This window comes from Gigantopelta aegis, chromosome 8, assembly GCF_016097555.1.
Source record: "Gigantopelta aegis isolate Gae_Host chromosome 8, Gae_host_genome, whole genome shotgun sequence".
Taxonomy (NCBI): Eukaryota; Metazoa; Mollusca; class Gastropoda; order Neomphalida; family Peltospiridae; genus Gigantopelta; species Gigantopelta aegis.
This window is the reverse complement of record NC_054706.1, coordinates 25527919-25551034: the sequence shown is the minus strand read 5'-3', so window position 1 is coordinate 25551034 and position 23116 is coordinate 25527919. Positions and strand designations below refer to the sequence as shown.

At 36.3% G+C, this 23116-nt stretch overlaps 1 protein-coding gene across 5 annotated transcripts in view; it reads right to left on the bottom strand.

Annotated features, from left to right (window-relative positions):
• LOC121378405 (poly(A)-specific ribonuclease PARN-like) overlaps positions 1-23116 on the bottom strand; it is a 62877-nt gene that overhangs the window by 22015 nt on the left and 17746 nt on the right. For all 5 annotated transcript variants that reach the window (XR_005958723.1, XM_041506562.1, XM_041506560.1 and 2 more), the window contains exons 8-18: positions 21981-22085; positions 20824-20950; positions 18847-18903; positions 16291-16368; positions 15572-15615; positions 14819-14861; positions 12985-13060; positions 10341-10448; positions 4817-4886; positions 4318-4373; positions 3664-3750 (exon numbers count right to left, since the gene is read on the bottom strand). Coding sequence is in view for 4 of the 5 variants with exons in the window: in XM_041506562.1 (XP_041362496.1) it covers positions 3664-3750; positions 4318-4373; positions 4817-4886; positions 10341-10448; positions 12985-13060; positions 14819-14861; positions 15572-15615; positions 16291-16368; positions 18847-18903; positions 20824-20950; positions 21981-22085 (851 nt within the window). In the remaining variant the exon portion in view is untranslated. The remainder of the gene's footprint in view (positions 1-3663; positions 3751-4317; positions 4374-4816; positions 4887-10340; positions 10449-12984; positions 13061-14818; positions 14862-15571; positions 15616-16290; positions 16369-18846; positions 18904-20823; positions 20951-21980; positions 22086-23116) is intronic.

Sequence of the window (23116 nt, the reverse complement as noted above, 5' to 3'; positions counted from 1 at the left end):
TAATATCCATCCCAGTAAGCCAGCAACAGTTATAGTATATTATTTTTCAATACAAAATAAACCACCATTGTCAAAATGTTGAAATAATTGTATTATGTTTTGTACATAAATTAACCCAGGTACTGAAATAATAATCGGAGTGTTTTCTTGGTTAATTGGTCTTTTCTTTTCGTGGCTTGTACCTGTGGTTCCTGATTGGCAGGTGTATATTTAGACGGTCCCCAAACACTAAAAAGACGTGCCTCTTTTATTAAGATCACAGGGTATTGTGTGATAATCCCTTCCTGCTTTATTACTGTAAGTAATTCTGTAAAACCCTTGATTAAGTAGACTTTCCCATCTAAAATCACAAAACTGACCAATTACGTCGTCCCAAAGAAAAGAAAAGTATCACTTGGGTATTGTGAGTAGTCATTTTTGCTCGAACGTACCCTACCAATAAGCCTAATAATATGCTCTTTTTTTCTTCTTTTTTTAAAAAAAGAAAAATACTATAAATTCATTTCGTTCTATTGATGCAAACTGAAATATATTTAGTTAAATAGTTTATTATACTATCAAGTTATTTATGTATGTTGTTTTACAAGTCAGGTTGATGAAAGCAAAGTGCCTTGTCGTAAATTAAGAGTGTTTGTTTACACTGTGCATAGAGGAGATGGACGGAGCTAACATCACTTCGCCCCAAGCTATACCACCGGACATCACAAAAACGAAACAAAATGGCTGCCCCCAGTTAGCAGGAATAATCATGTTTTTTTTATTAACTCTAAAATTACGCATTTTTCATTTGTTAAAGTGTCAGTATGTGTTAGTGGTCTGGGTATGCATCTTTCCAACACATAAGGCTCTTGTTTGAGTTGACCCTATCTTTAAGGACCCCACACAGGTATTGAGAGAGGAAACCCACTGTCACCACTTCATGGGCTACTCTTTTCGATTAGCAGCAAGGGATCTTTTATAAATGCACCATCCCACAGACAGGATAACACATATCACAGCCTTTGATATATCAGTCGTGGTGCACTGGCTGGAACGAGAAATAGCCCAATGGGCCCACCGATGGGGATCGATCCCAGATTGGCTGTGCATCAAGCGAGCGCTGTACTACTGAACTACGCCCTGTCTCATAGTTGTGACAAAAAGGTATAGTGGTGATGCCCTATGATGTACACTACCGTCATTATGTACATGTACGCACCAAATTGGTTTGCTATTTATTTTGGGCCAGAGGCGTTAAAACTGATTAAAATCTGTCTGTGAATCTTGGCACATTACCTAGTATTTAATTATTTTAAATAATTGTTGAGGGTGTAGTGGGGCATTCAATCATAGTCAGTTTTCGCCATGAGAAAAATCAAGGTGAGTTGAGAATCACTCTCCTGAAATGATGCCAGGCAAGAAATTGCACAATGTTTCAAATAAATTTATTACCTTTGTTTATTGCAAGGCAATAAATGTTCAGAGTGATCACTCACCTTTCCTGGTGAAGACTAATAAATATTATCTACACATATAAATCTACCTTCACTTAAGTTTCAAGATTGTCTCTTTTACTTTTAGGCACACTGTAAGAGTTCCCCAGGAAATAGGTCTAAGAAAGAGTCTTCATGTAAGCTGAGAAGAGTGGTTAATTCACAAGACAGTTAGGTGCATGTCTTACTCAAAATACTTTAACAAATGAACAGTTGTAATCAGTTTTACTTAATCTTCAATTTAAAAAGGTTAAAATATTTGCCAAAATGTCAATATTTCTTTGTAGACAGTGTTGTTTAAACATATTTACAAAGCCTGTTTTTTCGTAAACACAGGTGTTTAAACATTGTAAATGTATGTAGTTACATGCATGTAAGTCTAACACAGGTGTTTAAACATTGTAAATGTATGTAGTTACATGCGTGTAAGACTTACACAGGTGTTTAAACACTGTAAATGTATGTAGTTACATGCGTGTAAGACTTACACAGGTGTTTAAACACTGTAAATGTATGTAGTTACATGCGTGTAAGACTTACACAGGTGTTTAAACACTGTAAATGTATGTAGTTACATGCGTGTAAGACTTACACAGGTGTTTAAACACTGTAAATGTATGTAGTTACAAGCGTGTAAGACTTACACAGGTGTTTAAACACTGTAAATGTATGTAGTTACAAGCGTGTAAGACTTACACAGGTGTTTAAACACTGTAAATGTATGTAGTTACACTCGTGTAAGACTTACACAGGTGTTTAAACATTGTAAATGTATGTAGTTACACTCGTGTAAGACTTACACAGGTGTTTAAACACTGTAAATGTATGTAGTTACATGAGTGTAAGTCTAACACAGGTGTTTAAACACTGTAAATGTATGTAGTTACATGCGTGTAAGTCTAACACAGGTGTTTAAACACTGTAAATGTATGTAGTTACATGCGTGTAAGACTTACACAGGTGTTTAAACACTGTAAATGTATGTAGTTACATGCGTGTAAGACTTACACAGGTGTTTAAACACTGTAAATGTATGTAGTTACAAGCGTGTAAGTCTAACACAGGTGTTTAAACACTGTAAATGTATGTAGTTACAAGCGTGTAAGACTTACACAGGTGTTTAAACACTGTAAATGTATGTAGTTACAAGCGTGTAAGACTTACACAGGTGTTTAAACACTGTAAATGTATGTAGTTACACTCGTGTAAGACTTACACAGGTGTTTAAACACTGTAAATGTATGTAGTTACATGCGTGTAAGTCTAACACAGGTGTTTAAACACTGTAAATGTATGTAGTTACACTCGTGTAAGACTTACACAGGTGTTTAAACATTGTAAATGTATGTAGTTACACTCGTGTAAGACTTACACAGGTGTTTAAACACTGTAAATGTATGTAGTTACATGCGTGTAAGTCTAACACAGGTGTTTAAACATTGTAAATGTATGTAGTTACATGCGTGTAAGTCTAACACAGGTGTTTAAACACTGTAAATGTATGTAGTTACATGCGTGTAAGACTTACACAGGTGTTTAAACACTGTAAATGTATGTAGTTACATGCGTGTAAGACTTACACAGGTGTTTAAACACTGTAAATGTATGTAGTTACAAGCGTGTAAGTCTAACACAGGTGTTTAAACACTGTAAATGTATGTAGTTACAAGCGTGTAAGACTTACACAGGTGTTTAAACACTGTAAATGTATGTAGTTACAAGCGTGTAAGACTTACACAGGTGTTTAAACACTGTAAATGTATGTAGTTACACTCGTGTAAGACTTACACAGGTGTTTAAACACTGTAAATGTATGTAGTTACATGCGTGTAAGTCTAACACAGGTGTTTAAACACTGTAAATGTATGTAGTTACACTCGTGTAAGACTTACACAGGTGTTTAAACATTGTAAATGTATGTAGTTACACTCGTGTAAGACTTACACAGGTGTTTAAACACTGTAAATGTATGTAGTTACATGCGTGTAAGTCTAACACAGGTGTTTAAACACTGTAAATGTATGTAGTTACATGCGTGTAAGTCTAACACAGGTGTTTAAACATTGTAAATGTATGTAGTTACATGCGTGTAAGTCTAACACAGGTGTTTAAACATTGTAAATGTATGTAGTTACACATGTAACTACATACTAGATGGATACAAACTACTTGTGTGCAGTTAAATGCTTACCATAAGGTGAAAATAATTCATGAATGTCTGAGGTCTTCCACTCCTTTGGAAATGTAATGTGAAACACATGTTCTCGACTCATTTGTACTGAAAATAAAGATTCAATTAATATTTGTGGCAAATTTCTAAGTGAAATGATACTCTGTTGAACATAGACATATATACAGGTCTAGGTAATTAACAAAGGTTTATAGTTATTGATACAGTTTCACTTAAGAAATAAACACTTAATACTATATTTCTTCTATATATCTATAATAGTAATTATGACCACATTATTTTTTTTTAAACTGCGAGTGATTGTACTTTTTTCCCCAGACAATAATTTTTTTACGAATGGGTCGTAGTTTTAGAATTTGATGATGGACAATCAAATAATGGCACTATAATGCCATCATTTACAAACTGATTTGCGGGCATTCAGTTTAATGCTCAGTGAGGCTTGTGTTATAAACATCTGTGATGTCATAATAAAACTATCTTCATTTCTGTGTTACTTGTTTGTGGTGTCTGAGAGAGAGAGAGAGAGAGAGAGAGAGAGAGAGAGAGAGAGAGAGAGAGAGAGAGAGAGAGAGAGAGAGAGAGAGAGAGAGAGAGAGAGAGAGAGAGAGAGAGAGTGTGTGTGTGTGTGTGTGTGTGTGTGTGACAACTTACAATCAGCTCCACTCAGATTTATATAGGGAATGTCGGAAACACGCATCAGAAACAATCTGGAATATAACGTGTACAAATTAGCGCCGTTTCAGAAACGACAACATGGTGTGTGGTATTAAGGGCAATTCTTGTTTTAGGCCTCAGGATTTCATATTTAATGGGAAACCAATTGTTTTTTATTTTCGTATGCCACAGTTTTTTTTTGTTGTAATCATGGTTATGGTATATTATGTTACATGATAATTACCCAAAACCACAACAAAAACAAACAATACAAATTAAGAGCTGTAAATGCAAACTCTTTGACCTACATGTACAAGATGTCAATGAGTATTGTCTGGCAAATCGGAATGACATCATATTTAGTAAAGACAAAGTCAATGGTTTGTAACTGTCAAATCGACCAACAATATTAAATGCATTTGTCAGTGAGAAATTATGATTTTTATTTGGCTGGTTATGAGTGCCCACTGGTGTAATAAATAATATTAAGACCTACTTGTTGATGAAAGGCTCGATCAGCTGAGATTTTGGAGGAATGTATTCCTTTGGTGGATTCTGACAAGATCCTGCAAATATAAGATACAACAAGGACGAACTAATGATGTGTCGGAAGTATTATTTATTACATATAATAAAAAACACAAAGTGTGAATGGTCAGGATTTGAACCTACAGCACCTGTATGCATTTCATTACTAATGACGTTAACCACACACCCAACTGGGACATAAACAAAAATTAATGACCAATAAACTATAGTTAAGATGACCAATACATTCAAACATTTGATTCAAAGGTAATAAAGGGGTGTGCAGGGAACATTTTGGGACGAAGGAAACAAATGTTTTATTTAACTACACACTCAACACATTGTATATATGGTTAAATGACTTTGGACATATGGTTAAGGACCACACAGATACTGAAAGAGGAAACCCCCATCACCATTTCATGGGCTGCTCTTTTTGATTAGCAGCAAGGGATCTTTTATATGCACCATCCCACAGGCAGGATAGTACATACCACTGACTTTATTACACCAGTTGTGGAGCACTGGCTGGAATGATAAATAGCCCAATGGGCCCAGTTGTGGAGCACTGGCTGGAATGAGAAATAGCGCAATGGGCCCACCGATCCTAGATCGATCGCGCATCAAGTGAGTGCTGTACCAATGGGCTATGTCCATCACCCATTTTGGGCCGAATTTACGAAGCTTGTTTTTCTTAAGCATAGTAAATGTATGTAGTTACACACATGTAAGTCTAAAGCTTTGTAACTTCGGCACTTTGTGTTCAAAATATTTAATCAGCAACATTTCTAGTCAGTTGAAAATTGATTAGCATCTACTGTATACTGTTTAAGTTGTGTAGCGATCTCTGAACCTTGTGTAGTGATAAGAAAGGCGATACTGAACAAAACATTCACTGGTATGTCTATTTGAAAGTCCTGTCATAGAAATACAGATAAGAAGATCTATGTATTACATGTACTACAAAACTTGTAGAGATTATAATTCATATAAATAGTATAACATAAATTTTAATAATATTGTTCATCATATATTTTCTAGCATATCCAGTGTAATCAAAGTATGTGATATTTTTCAAATCACATACTTTCAGAATTTTATAACTTTGCGAATTAGATGTAAATTAATTGAAGGAAGGAAATGTTTTATGTAATGACACACTCAACACATTTTATTTATGGTTATATGGAGTCGGACATATGGTTAAGGACCACACTGACAGTTGAGAGAGGAAACCCACCGTTGCCACATCATGGGCTACTCTTTTTGATTAGCAGCAAGTGATCTTTTATATGCACCATCCCACAGACAGGATAACAAATACCACAGCCTTGATATACCAGTCGTGGTGCACTCTCGGATGATACAGAAAAACACTCTGGTAATAACCTCTATATACATGTGCATAGTATATATAAAAAAAAAATGTACTTGTAGGTTTTAAACATATAACCCCTGGGTTACATCCTGCCCAAACTAATTTTGAAGTTGGAAAATAATAAAGCTTAATTAAATACCATGAAAAAGGTGACAGCTATATCCAACTTCATTCCATGATTGAAAACTGCTATTGTATCCAAACCCAGACTAGCAGCAACCAAAGTAATTAAAACTTTGTTGTTTTGCATTGCAATCTAGGTTTAAAAATTAAGCCATCAGATATATGGCTGATAGGTGCAGGGTTCGCAGCCCGGTACCGGCTCCCACCCAGAGTGAGTGTAAGACCACTACACCCTGATCTCTCTCACTAACCACTAACAATTAACTCCCTGTCCCAGATAGACAGCCCACATAGCTGAGGTGTGTGCCCAGGACAGCATGCTTGAACTTTAATTGGATATATGCATGAAAAATAAGTTGAAATGAAATAAAATCAAATACAAAACTGCTGTATCTACAATAACAGACAATTAAAGTACTAATCAAAATTATACCCAGGTGATTTTTCAGTCTTATATATTGGTTATGAAAATCCCTGGAATAAAAACCATAAAAATGTGTCAGTATTATCATGACCTGTTATGATATTCAAACAACCGGTAGAAAAAATGACAATAAATGACCTGTTATAGATAGAAATATGAGATTTATTTACAACTTTAATGCAAAACATATGTAATTTGGAACAGACTATAACACTCAGGTTTATATTGACCAAACATATTCTGCATGAACAATATTAAATAAACATAGTGACGGGAACGTTACAAAAGAGTGATCTATAATGTTATTTAGTAAACACTTGGAACAATAAAATCAAATTAAATTAAGAGTCATTGCATTCACATACAGAAAGTACATCGCTAAATAAACCACTTCCTTCCTTCACATTCAGAAATACTATGTAAGTAGATACCAATGATGAAATATTTACCTGGGAAGGGCCACCCAATAGCCGATGTGTATTTTTGTGCTGGGGTGTCATTATTTTCATTTCAACTTATTTTCGTGCTTATATCCAATTAAGGTTCAAGCAAGCTGTCCTGGGCACACACACAACCTAAACTATCTGGGCTGTCTGTCCAGGACAGTGGGTTAGTTGTTAGTGAGAGACAAAAGGATGTAGTGGTCTTACACATACCCACTGAGTCAGTAAAATGTGCTTTGGGTGCGAGCCGGTACTGGGCTGCGAACCCTGTACCCACCAGCCTTATGTCCGATGGCTTAACCACGACATTAAACATTCATTCATACATGGTAAGGAAAACAACTCATATACACTGTAAGTTTTTATATTTATTATATAAATATTAAGTATTAACTGAAAAAGTGGCTCATTTTGGATATAACCAGATGTTTTTGCAATACATCTAGTTTCGCACAAAACTGTGGAACTTAAATTTTACAGGCACCCCCATACATCTTTCAAGCACCAGGCTGCCTGATGAAGTATTCTTGTTGATCATTATTTGAACAGTTATTTAACTGGTTTATGATATTTTGTTTCGATTATTTAAATTTAAATTTTATGTTTAGGTCCCTTTGAACTTTGACCCAGCTGATTGTTACTGGTATAGTGCTCACCTGAGGAGCAGTGGTTCCAAGGATCAATCACCCTTAATGGATTCTGGAGTTTTTTCTCTCCCATGACTGGTACGTCATAGGCTGTGGTATGTACTGTCCTGTCTAGGGGAACATGCTTATAATGTTTTTCGTGGTAAGCCCTTATTACCAGCACTGTCACATGGACATGAAACAGAGGCCGGTAACATAAACATACCTAAGTAGTTAGACATGGAGATGAAACAGAGGCCGATAACATAAACATACCTAAGTAGTTAGACATGGAGATGAAACAGAGGCCGGTAACATAAACATACCTAAACATACCTAAGTAGTTAGACATGGAGATGAAACAGAGGCCGGTGACACAAACATACCTAAGTAGTTAGACATGGATATGAAACAGAGGCCGGTGATATAAACATACCTAAGTAGTTAGACATGGAGATGAAACAGAGGCCGGTAACATACCTAAACATACCTAAACATAAACATGAAACAGAGGCCGGTGACACAAACATACCTAAGTAGTTAGACATGGAGATGAAACAGAGGCCGGTGACACAAACATACCTAAGTAGTTAGACATGGAGATGAAACAGAGGCCGGTAACATAAACATACCTAAGTAGTTAGACATGGAGATGAAACAGAGGCCGGTGACACAAACATACCTAAGTAGTTAGACATGGAGATGAAACAGAGGCCGGTGACACAAACATACCTAAGTAGTTAGACATGGAGATGAAACAGAGGCCGGTGACACAAACATACCTAAGTAGTTAGACATGGAGATGAAACAGAGGCCGGTGACACAAACATACCTAAGTAGTTAGACATGGAGATGAAACAGAGGCCGGTGACACAAACATACCTAAGTAGTTAGACATGGAGATGAAACAGAGGCCGGTAACATAAACATACCTAAGTAGTTAGACATGGAGATGAAACAGAGGCCGGTAACATAAACATACCTAAACATACCTAAGTAGTTAGACATGGAGATGAAACAGAGGCCGGTGACACAAACATACCTAAGTAGTTAGACATGGAGATGAAACAGAGGCCGGTGACACAAACATACCTAAGTAGTTAGACATGGAGATGAAACAGAGGCCGGTGACACAAACATACCTAAGTAGTTAGACATGGAGATGAAACAGAGGCCGGTGACACAAACATACCTAAGTAGTTAGACATGGAGATGAAACAGAGGCCGGTAACATAAACATACCTAAACATACCTAAGTAGTTAGACATGGAGATGAAACAGAGGCCGGTGACACAAACATACCTAAGTAGTTAGACATGGAGATGAAACAGAGGCCGGTGACACAAACATACCTAAGTAGTTAGACATGGAGATGAAACAGAGGCCGGTGATATAAACATACCTAAGTGGTTAGACATGGAGATGAAACAGAGGCCGGTAACATAAACATACCTAAACATACCTAAGTAGTTAGACATGGAGATGAAACAGAGGCCGGTAACATAAACATACCTAAACATACCTAAGTAGTTAGACATGGAGATGAAACAGACCTAAGTAGTTAGACATGGAGAAACATACCTAAGTAAACATACCTAAGACATGGAGATGAAACAGAGGCCGGTGACACAAACATACCTAAGTAGTTAGACATGGAGATGAAACAGAGGCCGGTGATATAAACATACCTAAGTAGTTAGACATGGAGATGAAACAGAGGCCGGTAACATAAACATACCTAAACATACCTAAGTAGTTAGACATGGAGATGAAACAGAGGCCGGTGACACAAACATACCTAAGTAGTTAGACATGGAGATGAAACAGAGGCCGGTAACATAAACATACCTAAGTAGTTAGACATGGAGATGAAACAGAGGCCGGTAACATAAACATACCTAAGTAGTTAGACATGGAGATGAAACAGAGGCCGGTGACATAAACATACCTAAGTAGTTAGACATGGAGATGAAACAGAGGCCGGTGATATGAACATACCTAAGTAGTTAGACATGGAGATGAAACAGAGGCCGGTGATATAAACATACCTAAGTAGTTAGACATGGAGATGAAACAGAGGCCGGTAACATAAACATACCTAAGTAGTTAGACATGGAGATGAAACAGAGGCCGGTGATATGAACATACCTAAGTAGTTAGACATGGAGATGAAACAGAGGCCGGTGATATAAACATACCTAAATAGTTAGACATGGAGATGATACAGAGGCTGATAACATAAACATACCTAAGTAGTTAGACATGGAGATGAAACAGAGGCCGGTCATATAAACATACCCAAGTAGTTAAACATGGAGATGAAACAGAAGTCAGTCATATAAACATACCCAATTAGTTAGACATGGAGATGAAACAGAAGCCGGTCATATAAACATACCCAAGTAGTTAGACATGGAGATGAAACAGAGGCCGGTCATATAAACATACCTAAGTAGTTAGACATGGAGATGAAACAGAGACCGGTGATATAAACATACCTAAGTAGTTAGACATGGAGATGAAACAGAGACCGGTGATATAAGCATCGTATCCCGCTTCATGCAGATGTTCATTACCACTGTACCGAGAAAACTCTTCTGGGAGATCTAAACAAAGAAACAATGAAAAAAGAACAACATTTGGACACAGTATAAAATATTTAAAACCAAAAATACACATATTTTTATGTTAAGACATGTACCTAAAATCAAACACCCTTCCACATAAATTATCAGTATCACCTAACAAAGAATAAAAGAAAAATAAAGGCTCTGCTTAGCATGTTTTAATTCTGCTACATTCAGAGAAAATGTGAACTTGAGAATGACATACATACATTAATACTCTTCTGACAAAACAGAAATAAAACATTTTTTCAAGTAGTATAACTTAATTCACTAAACCAGACTTTGAGTGTGGGTGAATACCTGTTAATATATGGAAAATGAATAAAATAGTTAAAATTTTGTTTTGTTTAACGACACCATCAGAGCACATTGATTAATGAATCATCGGCTGTTGGATGTCAAACATTTGGAACTCCTGACATGTAGTCATCAGAGAAAACCCGCTATATTTTTCTTAATGCAGGAATGGATCTTTTATATGCACCATCCTACAGACAGGATAGCACATACCACAGCATTTGAGATACCAGTCGTGGTGCACTAGCTAGGACAACAAGTGGCCCAATGGGCCCACCGATGGAGACCGACCTTAAACCGACTGCGCATCAAGCAGGCTTTACCACTGGGTTACATCCCACCTTGGGTCAAAAAGAAACAACTCAATTGCTCAAGTGACCATGTATTAAAAAATATCACTCAGTGGAACTTACATACATTAAGGGTCATAGTTTGTGCGACACACAGGGGACTAGCGAAATCATGTTTTGTATGGTACTTGGTGTTTATTCTATTCAGTAGTTAAAAAACAGTTTTTATTTGCACATCTTGGTCATAATGGGTTCACAATTAATGAAAAGGCGTATCTGTATTTAAATTTATGAGCATCGCATATATGAATTAATGATAACAAAAATCAAATTCTCAATGAACTGCAGACATCAAACAATCGGATGCACAGATTATATATATATATACTCTTCAAAAAAAGAAACACAAAAGGGTACAAATGGGTTATAACTCCGATTTTATGTTTCCTACTGGTTCATGCTTTGTGAATATAAGGTCATTGCATGTCCCAAACACATTCCCACGGTTACATTCGATAAAACACAGCTACTGTACAATAAAGTTCCAAAATGTGAATATTCGCAAAAACGCAGCCACGTGCAAACCATGTCACCACTGCATGTGCGTTGTCTGCACGTGCAACATGAACACCGACAGTATAAAAGTGCAGGGTGTTCGCTTGCCTGGCCTCTGTATCTGGCCGACAGTTGACAATCCAGGACATGCCACGTCTCAGTGAACCGCAGAGAAACAATGCCATCGGCCGACTAGACGCAGGCGAATCCAGAACGGCCGTTGCCAGGGCATTCCATGTGTCCCCAAGCACCATCTCCAGACTGTGGGACCGTTACCAGCAACATGGATCAACACGTGACCTCCCTAGATCCGGTCGACCACGGGTCACTACCCCCGGGCAGGACCGCTACATCCGGGTACGCTACCTTCGGGAACGATTGACTACTGCCACCTCCACAGCCGCAGCAATACCAGGTTTGCGCAGGATATCCGACCAGACCGTACGGAACCGCCTACGTGAGGTAGGAATTCGTGCCAGACGTCCAGTTCGAGGTGTCATCTTAACACCACAACACCGTCGACTCCGACTGCAGTGGTGCCAGATTCATCGACAATGGCCTCAACTGCGATGGAGACAGGTGTGGTTCAGTGACGAGTCCCGATTTCTGCTCCGACGTCATGATGGAAGATGTCGCGTGTATAGGCGTCGTGGTGAACGTTATGCGGCAAACTGCGTGCAGGAAGTGGACAGATTCGGCGGGGGTAGTGTCATGGTGTGGGCAGCCATCTCACACACTGGCAGAACTGACCTGGTCCACGTGCAGGGCAACCTGAATGCACAGGGCTACATTGACCAAATCCTCCGGCCACACATCGTTCCAGTTATGGCCAACGCCAACGCAGTGTTCCAACATGACAACGCCAGGCCTCACACAGCACGTCTCACAACGGCTTTCCTACAGAACAACAACATTAATGTCCTTCCTTGGCCATCGATATCACTGGATTTGAACCCAATTGAGCATCTATGGGACGAGTTGGACCGACGCCTCCGACAGCGACAACCACAGCCCCAGACCCTACCCGAGCTGGCAGCAGCCTTGCAGGCCGAGTGGGCCACCATCCCCCGGGACGTCATCCGTACTCTGGTTGCTTCAATGGGCAGGCGGTGCCAGGCAGTTGTCAACACACACGGAGGCCACACCCGGTATTGACTCCAGATGACCTTGACCTTGGTGGTGTATCCTATCACTTACTCACAATGGACTAGAGTGAATTGTGAACAATCCTGCAACATTTGGTAATTATCGGACTCACCATTCAATAATTAAATCAATTCTCCAAATATTACGACAATGTGGTTTTGCGTTTCTTCTTTTGAAGAGTATATATCAAAAGAAGAAAAGAAATAAATGTATTTACATGTACATACCAACCTTGGGCTTTGTAAATGGGCTATATTCCAGGATCTTCTTCAAGTCACCCAGTGTTGAGTTATGAATATGATTCTAGAAAAAGACCCAATATTTATATTATCCAAACATGTACTGTATGAACAAAGTAAAGTAAAGTTTGTTTTATTTAACATTGATTTTTTATCTTATCATTGGCTATTGGACATCAAACATACATGTATGGTCATTCTGACACTGGGTTTTTTTTTTTTACAGGAAACCCGTTACCGCCACATAGGCTACTATTTTACCATAGGCAGCAAGAGATCTTTTATTTATGCTTCCCACAGGCAGGATAGTACAAACCATGGCCTTTGTTGAACCAGTTATGGATCACTGGTAGGTGCAAGTGGTTTACACCTACCCATTGAGCCTTGCGGAGCACTCACTCAGGGTTTGGAATCGGTATCTGGATTAAAAATCCCATGCCTCGACTTGGATCCGAACCCAGTACCTACCAGTCTGGAGACCGACGGCTTAACTACTGCGCCACCGAGGCCGGTGTACTGTATGAACATTACTGAAGGAGATTGGTAGTCAGTTTAATTTAATATTAGTTTAAATATCTACATTTCTTGCAAAAAAAACCTCACCCCCAAAAAACCTCTATGTCTTAGAAAGAAATAGTCAACATTATTGTAAAGAGACCAAGTACATTTAACATCATTCAAATTTAATTGGCCTGTAAAAAATAAATCATCTATTAATATATCATGAATTTTAAACTTTTTTGCACCTTCACTGACAATTTTTATGTATCTGCCTTGCAGAAAAGGTGATGTGTGGTGTGTATGTATGTATAGTGGGGGGTGGGGGAGAGGGAGGGGGAAGAGTAAAGTCTTATAAAATAAACACAGAAAAACCATCACTCTAGGTTGGTCCATGTACTCATGTCAAAATGAAAAACACCATAAATATAAATAAATTTGAGAATGTTCTGGTTTATATAAGGGAGATAACTTAGGATCCATAGGGGCCTGGAAATACACTTTTATAACTCGAGCACTATATAAAGTTAAAGTTTGCTTTGTTCAACTAGAGCACATTGATTAATTAATCATTGGCTACTGGATGTCAAACATTTGATAATTTTGATCAAGCACTACGCAAATGTGACCCACAGATTGCATATGAGGAAAACAATTTAACTTGATATGCTCGTTGTACAAATAGGCACAATATTCCAAGTAAAATACAGAAAAAGTGACTCAACATTTCTACAATGTATTAATTTAACCAAAAAACATGTTTCAAAAGTGCTACATGTTTCTGAATTACTCTTCATCTGTACTCTTCAATAGTTCACTAAATATAGCTTGGAATGAAATACTAGAAATGTATTCACTGTCAGGGTTTAAGCTGGTGAAATCAAATTGTAAACAATTTGGCTTATTTTACTAGACAAATGTAGGGACAAATTCATTGTCTTAGCAAAACAGAAACTTAATAACTAATTAACTTTATAAATGAAAAAATGTACCTGCTAATTTATTATAAAATATGGTATATTTGCTGAATGTGACCGAGACGGTGCAATCAGGCAGACAAATACTACATATCCAAACCCCAAGCATCATGTTCTCAACTGCACAATTTAGCTTCCTAAGTATACACACTTTCGTTTTTCTACCTGGCCTGGTGCTTATAAAACATTTAGAGTCTAGACTCGAGACTCTAATAGAGTCTGAGACACTAATGTCATGACAACGCCATACAAATTGTATGCGTGTGACGTCATTAGAGATTGAGTTTGTTAAGCATGGGCCCTGGCAAGCAGAAGAGTTGAACAATGCACAAACATTAATAAAATACCTTTAATGGGTTTGTGCTTGCCATCAGCTTCGTATCAAGTAACCTGCAAGAAAAATAATTCAAGTTAAAGATACTTTTAAGAAGAGCTGTTCTTGGGTGGTGGTAGTGATGGTGTGTGGGGGTGGGGGGAGGGAGGGAGGAGATCACAAGAATACATCTGGAGGCATTTGAAGTATTTCAAGGGTGGTAGCTGTACAATAAATATTTCTAATGTTGATAATTCCTCATGGAGGTGGGTGGGGTAGGTAAGCAGGGTTCTAAAACCCTTTTTATACACATTTGCATTGGGAATTTGTTGAATTTCATCATCGAAAGCTATAACTGGTTTGCATCAACCAATCATGTTTTAAATTATACAATAGGTTGGAATATAAATGAATTTAGGAAAGATTTGAATTATTATAACTAAGGACCTATTGCTGTGTTTACTCAGACAGATCCTAAATATTCCACAAATTTATTTTTAGTATCCGTACCGGTTATTGTTTCTTTATGCACAGATAAAGACAAATCCAAATTCCAGCAGATTTCACGTTTCATTATCTACACTACAGGAGTAATCAGCCAACATTTCATACAACTGATTACAGATTTTCAGAATTAATTACCACAGCTAAAATCCAATCAATCACGTTTCGACTATAATTGATCATCAAAACATTACTAATAAATTTTAAATATATTTCACAACATTGAACACTGAAAAATTCATATTTTTACAAAACTGGACCAAGAGATTAATATGAAAAATACCTTGGAAAGACACACCGGGTGAGGGATTTAAACTCTTCGTATTCCTGGAAAATAACATTAACAAACAAACAACAGTTAACAACAGTTTGATAAAAAGAAGAAGAAGAAAATGTTTTATTTAATGACACACTCAACACATTTTATTTACAGTTATATGGTATCAGACATATGGTTAAGGACCACACAGATATTGAGAGAGAAAACCCACTGTCGCCACTTCATGGGCTACTCTTTTCGATTAGCAGCAAGGGATCTTTTATATGCACCATCCCATAGACAGGGTAGTACATACCACGGTCTTTGATATACCAGTCGTGGTGCACTGGCTGGAATGAGAAATAGCCCAATGGGTCCACCGACGGGGATCAATCCCAGACCGACCGCGCATCGAGCGAGCGTTTTATCACTGGACTACATGCCGCCCATAAACAACAGTTTGATAAAGTGAAAAATGCTTAGAAAATAAATAAAAATAAACTGATCATGAGTCGGACACAATCATGAGTCAGATAACTTTGAAGATGTATTTTTTATTAGGTTTTACACAACAACAGCGAATAAAGATGAAATAACTTATTATAAATATTAGCAACAGAACTTGTGTGAATTGTTAAGTCATTACAAGATAACAGTATTGAGGGGATTTTCACAAGTGGTTCTTGAAACCTAATTGAATACTGGATGTAAATATGAAAGTAAATGACGTGGTCATCACAAACCTTGGGCAAGTGGATGCAGAACTGATTGATGAGGTGCAGCACATCAAGCAACATGTTGTGGCCCACGATGAGCTTGCCCTAATACAAAAAATGAAAGGAATGTTTATTTAAAGCCATTTTAGTATACAATTATGGTTATTTGGTGTTTAAATAGAGAATAACTGGTTACTGCCTCAAGATACTGGGTGTTATCCTGTGAAGGTTAGAATGGCTGTGCTGGGCGGCATTCTCGATTCGACCAGAGCAGGAAATGTTTTATTTAACAATGCACTCAACACATTTTATTTATGGTTATATGATGTCGGACATATGGTTAAGGACCACACAGATATTGAGGGAGGAAACCCGCTTTCGCCACTTCACGGGCTTCTCTTTTCGATTAGCAACAAGGGATCTTTTATATGCACCATCCTATAGACAGGATAGCACATACCACGTCCTTTGATGTACCAGTCATGGTGCACTGGCTGGAGCGAGAAATAGCCCAATGGGCCCACTGACAGGGATCGATCCCAAACCAACCGCGCATCAAGCTAGCGCTTTACCACTTGGCTACGTCTCGACCCTTGAACGAGATGAAGTCGATATCTTAAGGCACTAATTGGTTATTTTATTTATCCTGCAATCCAACAATAATAGTCAAAAATGGAGAAAACTTTTATAGATACTTCACCTGTCCTCAACAAATGCTTTTATGGATCTGGCACCTGCACTGGATGGTGATTTGAGGGATGCTTCCCAAGCCTATCTAAATCACCGTCCAGTGCAGGTGCCAGATCCTTAAAAGGCATTTGTTGAGGACAGGTGAAGTTGAAAAGAAAATCATTATGTATTCCAGTTTTTATACACATTTCAAGTACCATTAACCTAGAAAGGCTTTTTGCAGTATAATATTATACAATATACATGACGTCATTCTTTGTAAGATGCTAGCTACATTTTGTGACATTTAAAAAGTATTTCTAAATTCTTATTCATAAATACATACATGTATATATGGTTTGTATCTTTATTGTGATACAAAATGTTATTTGTATACACTGTACTAAATCTAGTCGAGTTGGGTTTACGTCACGTGACCTATATTTTTCGTCTATGACCGGAAATATAAAAATTAATATGGTCGTCATATCTCACTAATGAATACAGTGATTGCAAAATAATAAGTACCGTATATCTTCGCCTATAAGTCGAATTTTTTTCACCCAAAAATTATTTTATAACTTGGGGGGTCGACTTATAAGAGGGTAAAAAAATTTCACCAAAAAATATTAGTTTTGGGGATTATTTTACAAGTTTTATTGTTGAAGTATGCCATGTATTTATACTCAAATATGTTAATTTGACATTTATTTTTTATAACCTTTTTTTTTTGGCATTAGAACGGTTTTCGTTATGCGAAAAGGTGTACGATCTCACTCACATGCCAAGACAACAGTCCACTTAGTTAAATTAACAGTCATCACTAATAGTAAAAATGTAAACAATACTAACTACCTGTTGCCTGAGTTTATTTTGAAATCTGGTCACTGGCATTAATGGTTGTTCAAACAATGTTTTGGCGGTGATTAACTTCATGAATATTACTGAGATTTCCCTTAAAATAGACTGATCTCTGCAGTTCACTATCTAGAGCAATAGGGACACACATTTGGTACAAAAACCAGTGTACTTTCCAGAGTTATCCTCCTTACATGTATTAATATGGCGGCAAAACGTGATACTTTCAGTTTTATCGTAGTGATCTGTTGGCAGTGTTTATAAATAAAGTAGTTGTCTGTGCACAAAACCATCTGTACAGTACCATACAGTAACAGTCAAACAGCTTTCACTCTCTACTAAGGGAATATTTCGTTTTGATGCTATGTAATAATGATAGTTTGATTGGAATAGTCTGATTATATTGCGATGTACAAAACGTGAAAACCGAAGTTTGTAAAATAATTTTCTTTTGTTCAAATATTGTACATTATTGTTCTCATGTGCAGAAAATAAGAAATATTTTAATATTTATAAGTTGTTTTTCATGGGTCGACTTATAAACAGGTCAATAAAAAAAATACGTTTTCAGGGCTTGAAATTAGGGACTCGACTTATAGCCGAGATCGACTTACAGGCGAAGATATGCGGTAATATATAATTTCTGTGACACTGAATCATTCTAGATCAAGGTTTGAAATTGACAGGAGGCAACCAGCAAAGGCCATTTAAAATACACAATATACTTTCTCATAATTAGTTTTGCTTTCTATAATCTTCTTTTTGAAACTATTTCTATTACATTCAAAACTGATTAATTTTCTGGAGAAATAATACAAATTACAAGATTTTATATTTCTGAGTTCCTAAGTTTAACTTCCAGATTGAAACGTGAGAAGCAAACATTGCTAACCACTCCACACAAAAAAAAAAGGAATAAAATTAGTCTAACAATATAGGTGATAATTCTTAAATTAGCTGTTTAGTCAATTTATTGCAGAACATGTTTAGCAAATTCCATCTCAGTTTGTGTGTGGTGCATGACAACTTAAGCCCTGTGTTTAATTCTACACATACCGACTGAGACAACAGCCTTGTGACCTTGCAGAAACCAACAGCATCATCAAGTTCATTCTGAAATGTATCAAATGAAATTAAACTGTGTAAATATAGCTAACAATTATATGTAAAGTCACGACTAGCTCTGGTACTCGCCAACTGCAATTTGTGAAAAAAAAGTGGCCAATTTTATTTAAATTTTGCTAAATAATTTCATGCAATAACTGATGTTTTGTTAGAAAATGCTTTTTCAGGAAGTACTAAGGGAGATAATTTATGCACATGCCTATATAGACAGAACAGCACAAAGATTATCAAAGCTGTTTACATTCTAACCATGGAGTACTGACTGGATTCGAAAAAAAATAAAAATCTAAAGAAATGTTTGAAGGTTTTGAATGTATGACCTCAATCTAACATACATGCTCTACCACTAAGATAAATTCCGTGAACCTCGGGCGAACGCTCAACCCACTGAGCTAAATCCCACCCCTGAACATCAACAGATGCAACTATCGATGGGTTTATCGGCCAGTGACGACAAAGTACTGTGTGCGGCCATGTTTAGAATCATGTTATTTCCCCCCATTACAGGAGTGAAACTCGCACAATAATAACATGTGAAGGCATTGCATCTGGGTGCATTTTCAGTATTTATGACCTTTTTAGTACATTTTCTGAAAGCAAAACCATTATGTTAGCTAATTCAACCTCATTTAAAGATTGTAGATTCATATCAAAGTTGGTAGAAGTGTGATAATCATTAAAAATGTAAATAATAAAGCATGTATATATACACATGAATACAAAAGCATAACGAATAATTTAAACGTATGCAAGCAAATATAATTTCCCTGGACACCTGTATAACCTAATATATTGAACTTTAAAATAGTATCAGATAACCACCCCCAGCCTGTGCTCCTGTTTTGTTTGTACTTGCCTTGGGCATTGCCAGTAAGTGTCAAAGGGGTTTGTTTTGTAATTAACTAGTATATAGAACATTTTATGACTAATCAGAGGCGCGTTTTCAGGGTGATTTAGTGTTGAATATTGTGGATTATTAAGTTAATTTTTAAAAAATGTCCTAGAAACAAAAATTATTATTTTAAAAAATATTTATAATAAAAAAAAATATATATAAAAAAAAAAAAAAATTGACGAAGTGGGCGAGGTGAGATTTTTGGTGTAGCCTGCATGCATGTTACGTCAGTAATTTATTTATTTGTCATTTTATTTGCACACATTTAACACTGTAAAAAAAAAAAAAAAAAAAAAATAAGAGAGCCATATTTGGAAGTGTGAACTGCGCCCCACTTCAACCCCATGTGGAATATCCCAGAGCTAATAATAGTAACAGCTAAATGTTGACATCTACGATCTAAGGTCAGGTTTTCTTTTTCAAAATGGTACACCACGTTTTTTACCAAGATACATAACTGAAATATTTTTTCTATATTTTAAGATGCATTCAGCAAAGTTTCACTTAATAACCATCAAACTTATTTACACTTGCGTGTGTTTAATTTATTCACTATGCTTTTGTATTGGGGTTTATAGGTGCTTTATTATTTATGTTTTTAATCTTTCACAGATTTCCACCGACATTGATATGAATATACAATCTTTAACTGAGGCTGAATTATCCGAGAGACTGGTTTTGCTTTTACAAAACGTTCCAAAAAAGTCACAAATACTGAAATTGCACCCGGATGCAATGCCGTCACATGTTATTGTTTCGTGAATTTCACTCCCTTAAAAGCGGCCGTACAGTTACGCCATTTACAGACAATGTCATAAACTGCTGGGCGACAATCGGAAAAACCTGTCTATAAACCATGTTTTATTGATCTTGGACTTAAGAGTTTGTGAGAAATGAAGTTAAACGTGAAATATTAACAGAGCTAAAAATTATGCTGTAATATCTATATCTCGTTTTTTTACTTATTCATGACAAAAAGGAGAGAAAAAAAAAGGTGACAAATTGCTTGTTACCAGCTCAGCATTCTGCTTGGCCTGTTCCTTGGCTTTCATGTCATCTTCACCTTTGATCTTTGTGATGACTATATATCTTTCTTTCTTTTCTCCACTCTTGGTCTCCAAATGGAGGGAGGAAGAAAATCTAAAATAAAGATGAAAAAAAAAAAAGAAGAGAAAAATTTTGTAATAAAAAAACAAAGCATAAAGAATATGTAAAAAACTTTTTCTTAATCAAAAAGTTATCTTCATACACTAAATAGTATTCATGTTTTAAAAGACTTTGACTGATTAAAAACTCAACTTATTAAAAATAGAAAACACTACATACATGCAAGTGACTGCTGGATATCATTATCTAACAACAATTTGTTTCAAAACTTATTTAATGAGTGAAAGTGAGTTGCATACATATTTAAATAATAAGCTGTAAGGTAAATGGTATCTAACGGACCTGGGCTTTTAGATTACATCAAAGTTGAAGCAATAAATGTTGTACCCAAAATAATCACGTCCAAATGTAAGTACAAATATGCTGACCTCAAAATATTTCACCTCAAAACCACTGAAATGTTAAGTTTAATTAGATTAAAATAAGTTGAAATTAATTTCTGAATATTGACAACTTTCCACCAACTGTTAGTGACAGTACAGAAGTAAAACGACCTTCAGAAAAGACAAAAATGCCTGTTGTGCCCAAATTAGTGAGATCTAAAGCCCTGATGGACATGAATGTAATACATGTATTATATTTCTTACATATCCAGGTTTAAAGGGGAAGTAAACTCCAACATGATCCTTATGTGTTGGAAAGATGCATACCCAGACCACCAACACATACTGACACTTTAACAAATGAAAAAACTTGTAATTTTAGAGTTAATAAAAAACCCATGATTATTATCTTCTTTTCTTCTTTAGGTACACATGAAAACAAACCCCACCCCAACACATGGACATCAATTTCAACATATCAACATTCCACCATCTAATCTGGAGAAACAATTAAGAGTTAACATTTTTCCACACAACCCTTATGGATTTTTACAATTGATCATAACAATGGTAGAGCCAAGTCAATTAAATTTGTTTTAGAACATAATCGATCATAGAAAGATCACTACTTTAAATCATACTGCCCACCCTAGCAGGGCATCCCAGTGTTTTGAACTCACTTCAGTCTGATGGTCTGGTAGATGAGCTTCCTGGGGAACCCGCCACATGGTGGCAGCTGTAGTGTGTCTTCTGCATCCTGCTCCAAAAACTTAGCAACTTTGTTACTATAGAAGAAAAAAAAAAGGACAAAAAACATTTTTCTATAAAACAAAAAATTTCAACAAAGTATTTTTTTTTCAATGTAAAAGACTTAAATCTAAAAAATATCCAAAAAAAAAAAAAAGTTAGTAAACTAACAATAGAGCAACAAAATTAATGGGATATAACTGCCAAATTTTCACTTCTGAAAATCTAAATCTATTATCTGCTATTCAAAGAAACAATACAAAAGAAATGAATTTTTTTTTTTTTTTTTTACAAGACTAGTATAAAAGTGAAGGCTTCAAGAAAAAAAAGTAGGAGAGTTTTTAATCTGAAATATAATGGAGCAAATATTCAGCTAGTGGTTTGAGAAGGAATTTTTTTATTTTAGTATGACATTCCTGTAGAAAAAATGCTTGCCCTTTTCAGCAGACAACAAAATTAAAGCCACAGACCCTAGTTTTAACCTGTGAATATGAACATTAAGTTTGGTAAATCCACAAACCTGCATTTAGAATGATAAAACGTCAGCGATATTGTAATGAGGAAAATACCCTTACAAATAAGCTAAAGCTTTACTCCATAACCATTACTTCTCAGAGGTATCCGAGTCTTAAAACATCAGAAAAACCATGATGACCAGAAACACATCTCACTGTACAGAAATGGATAATCTAACTAATAAAACCTAAGTAATGTCAAAATCAAGGCGAGCTGAAGTAAACTCTCCTGAGCAAACACGTGATGTGTCAAATAAACTGTATTAAATATTTTAGTAAGAGGCGATCAATTTGCTGCTCTCCTAAATCTTTCAAGGCGAGTGTGGAGAGGAGCGGGAGTGATCACTCGCCTTTCCTGGCAAAGACTGCGTAGTGTTTAAAAACTAGGGTTTGTCCCTTTAATTTTCATTTTACCCCACTATTAGTCATACATGACACAATATTCACGCTAAACATTGTTCTTTTAGTGTGTCAGTTTATTTTTTATTAAACCTTACTTTTAACAATAAGTTTTCTCTTATTCCCTGTTGGTATTCTAAATATTAACATGATTT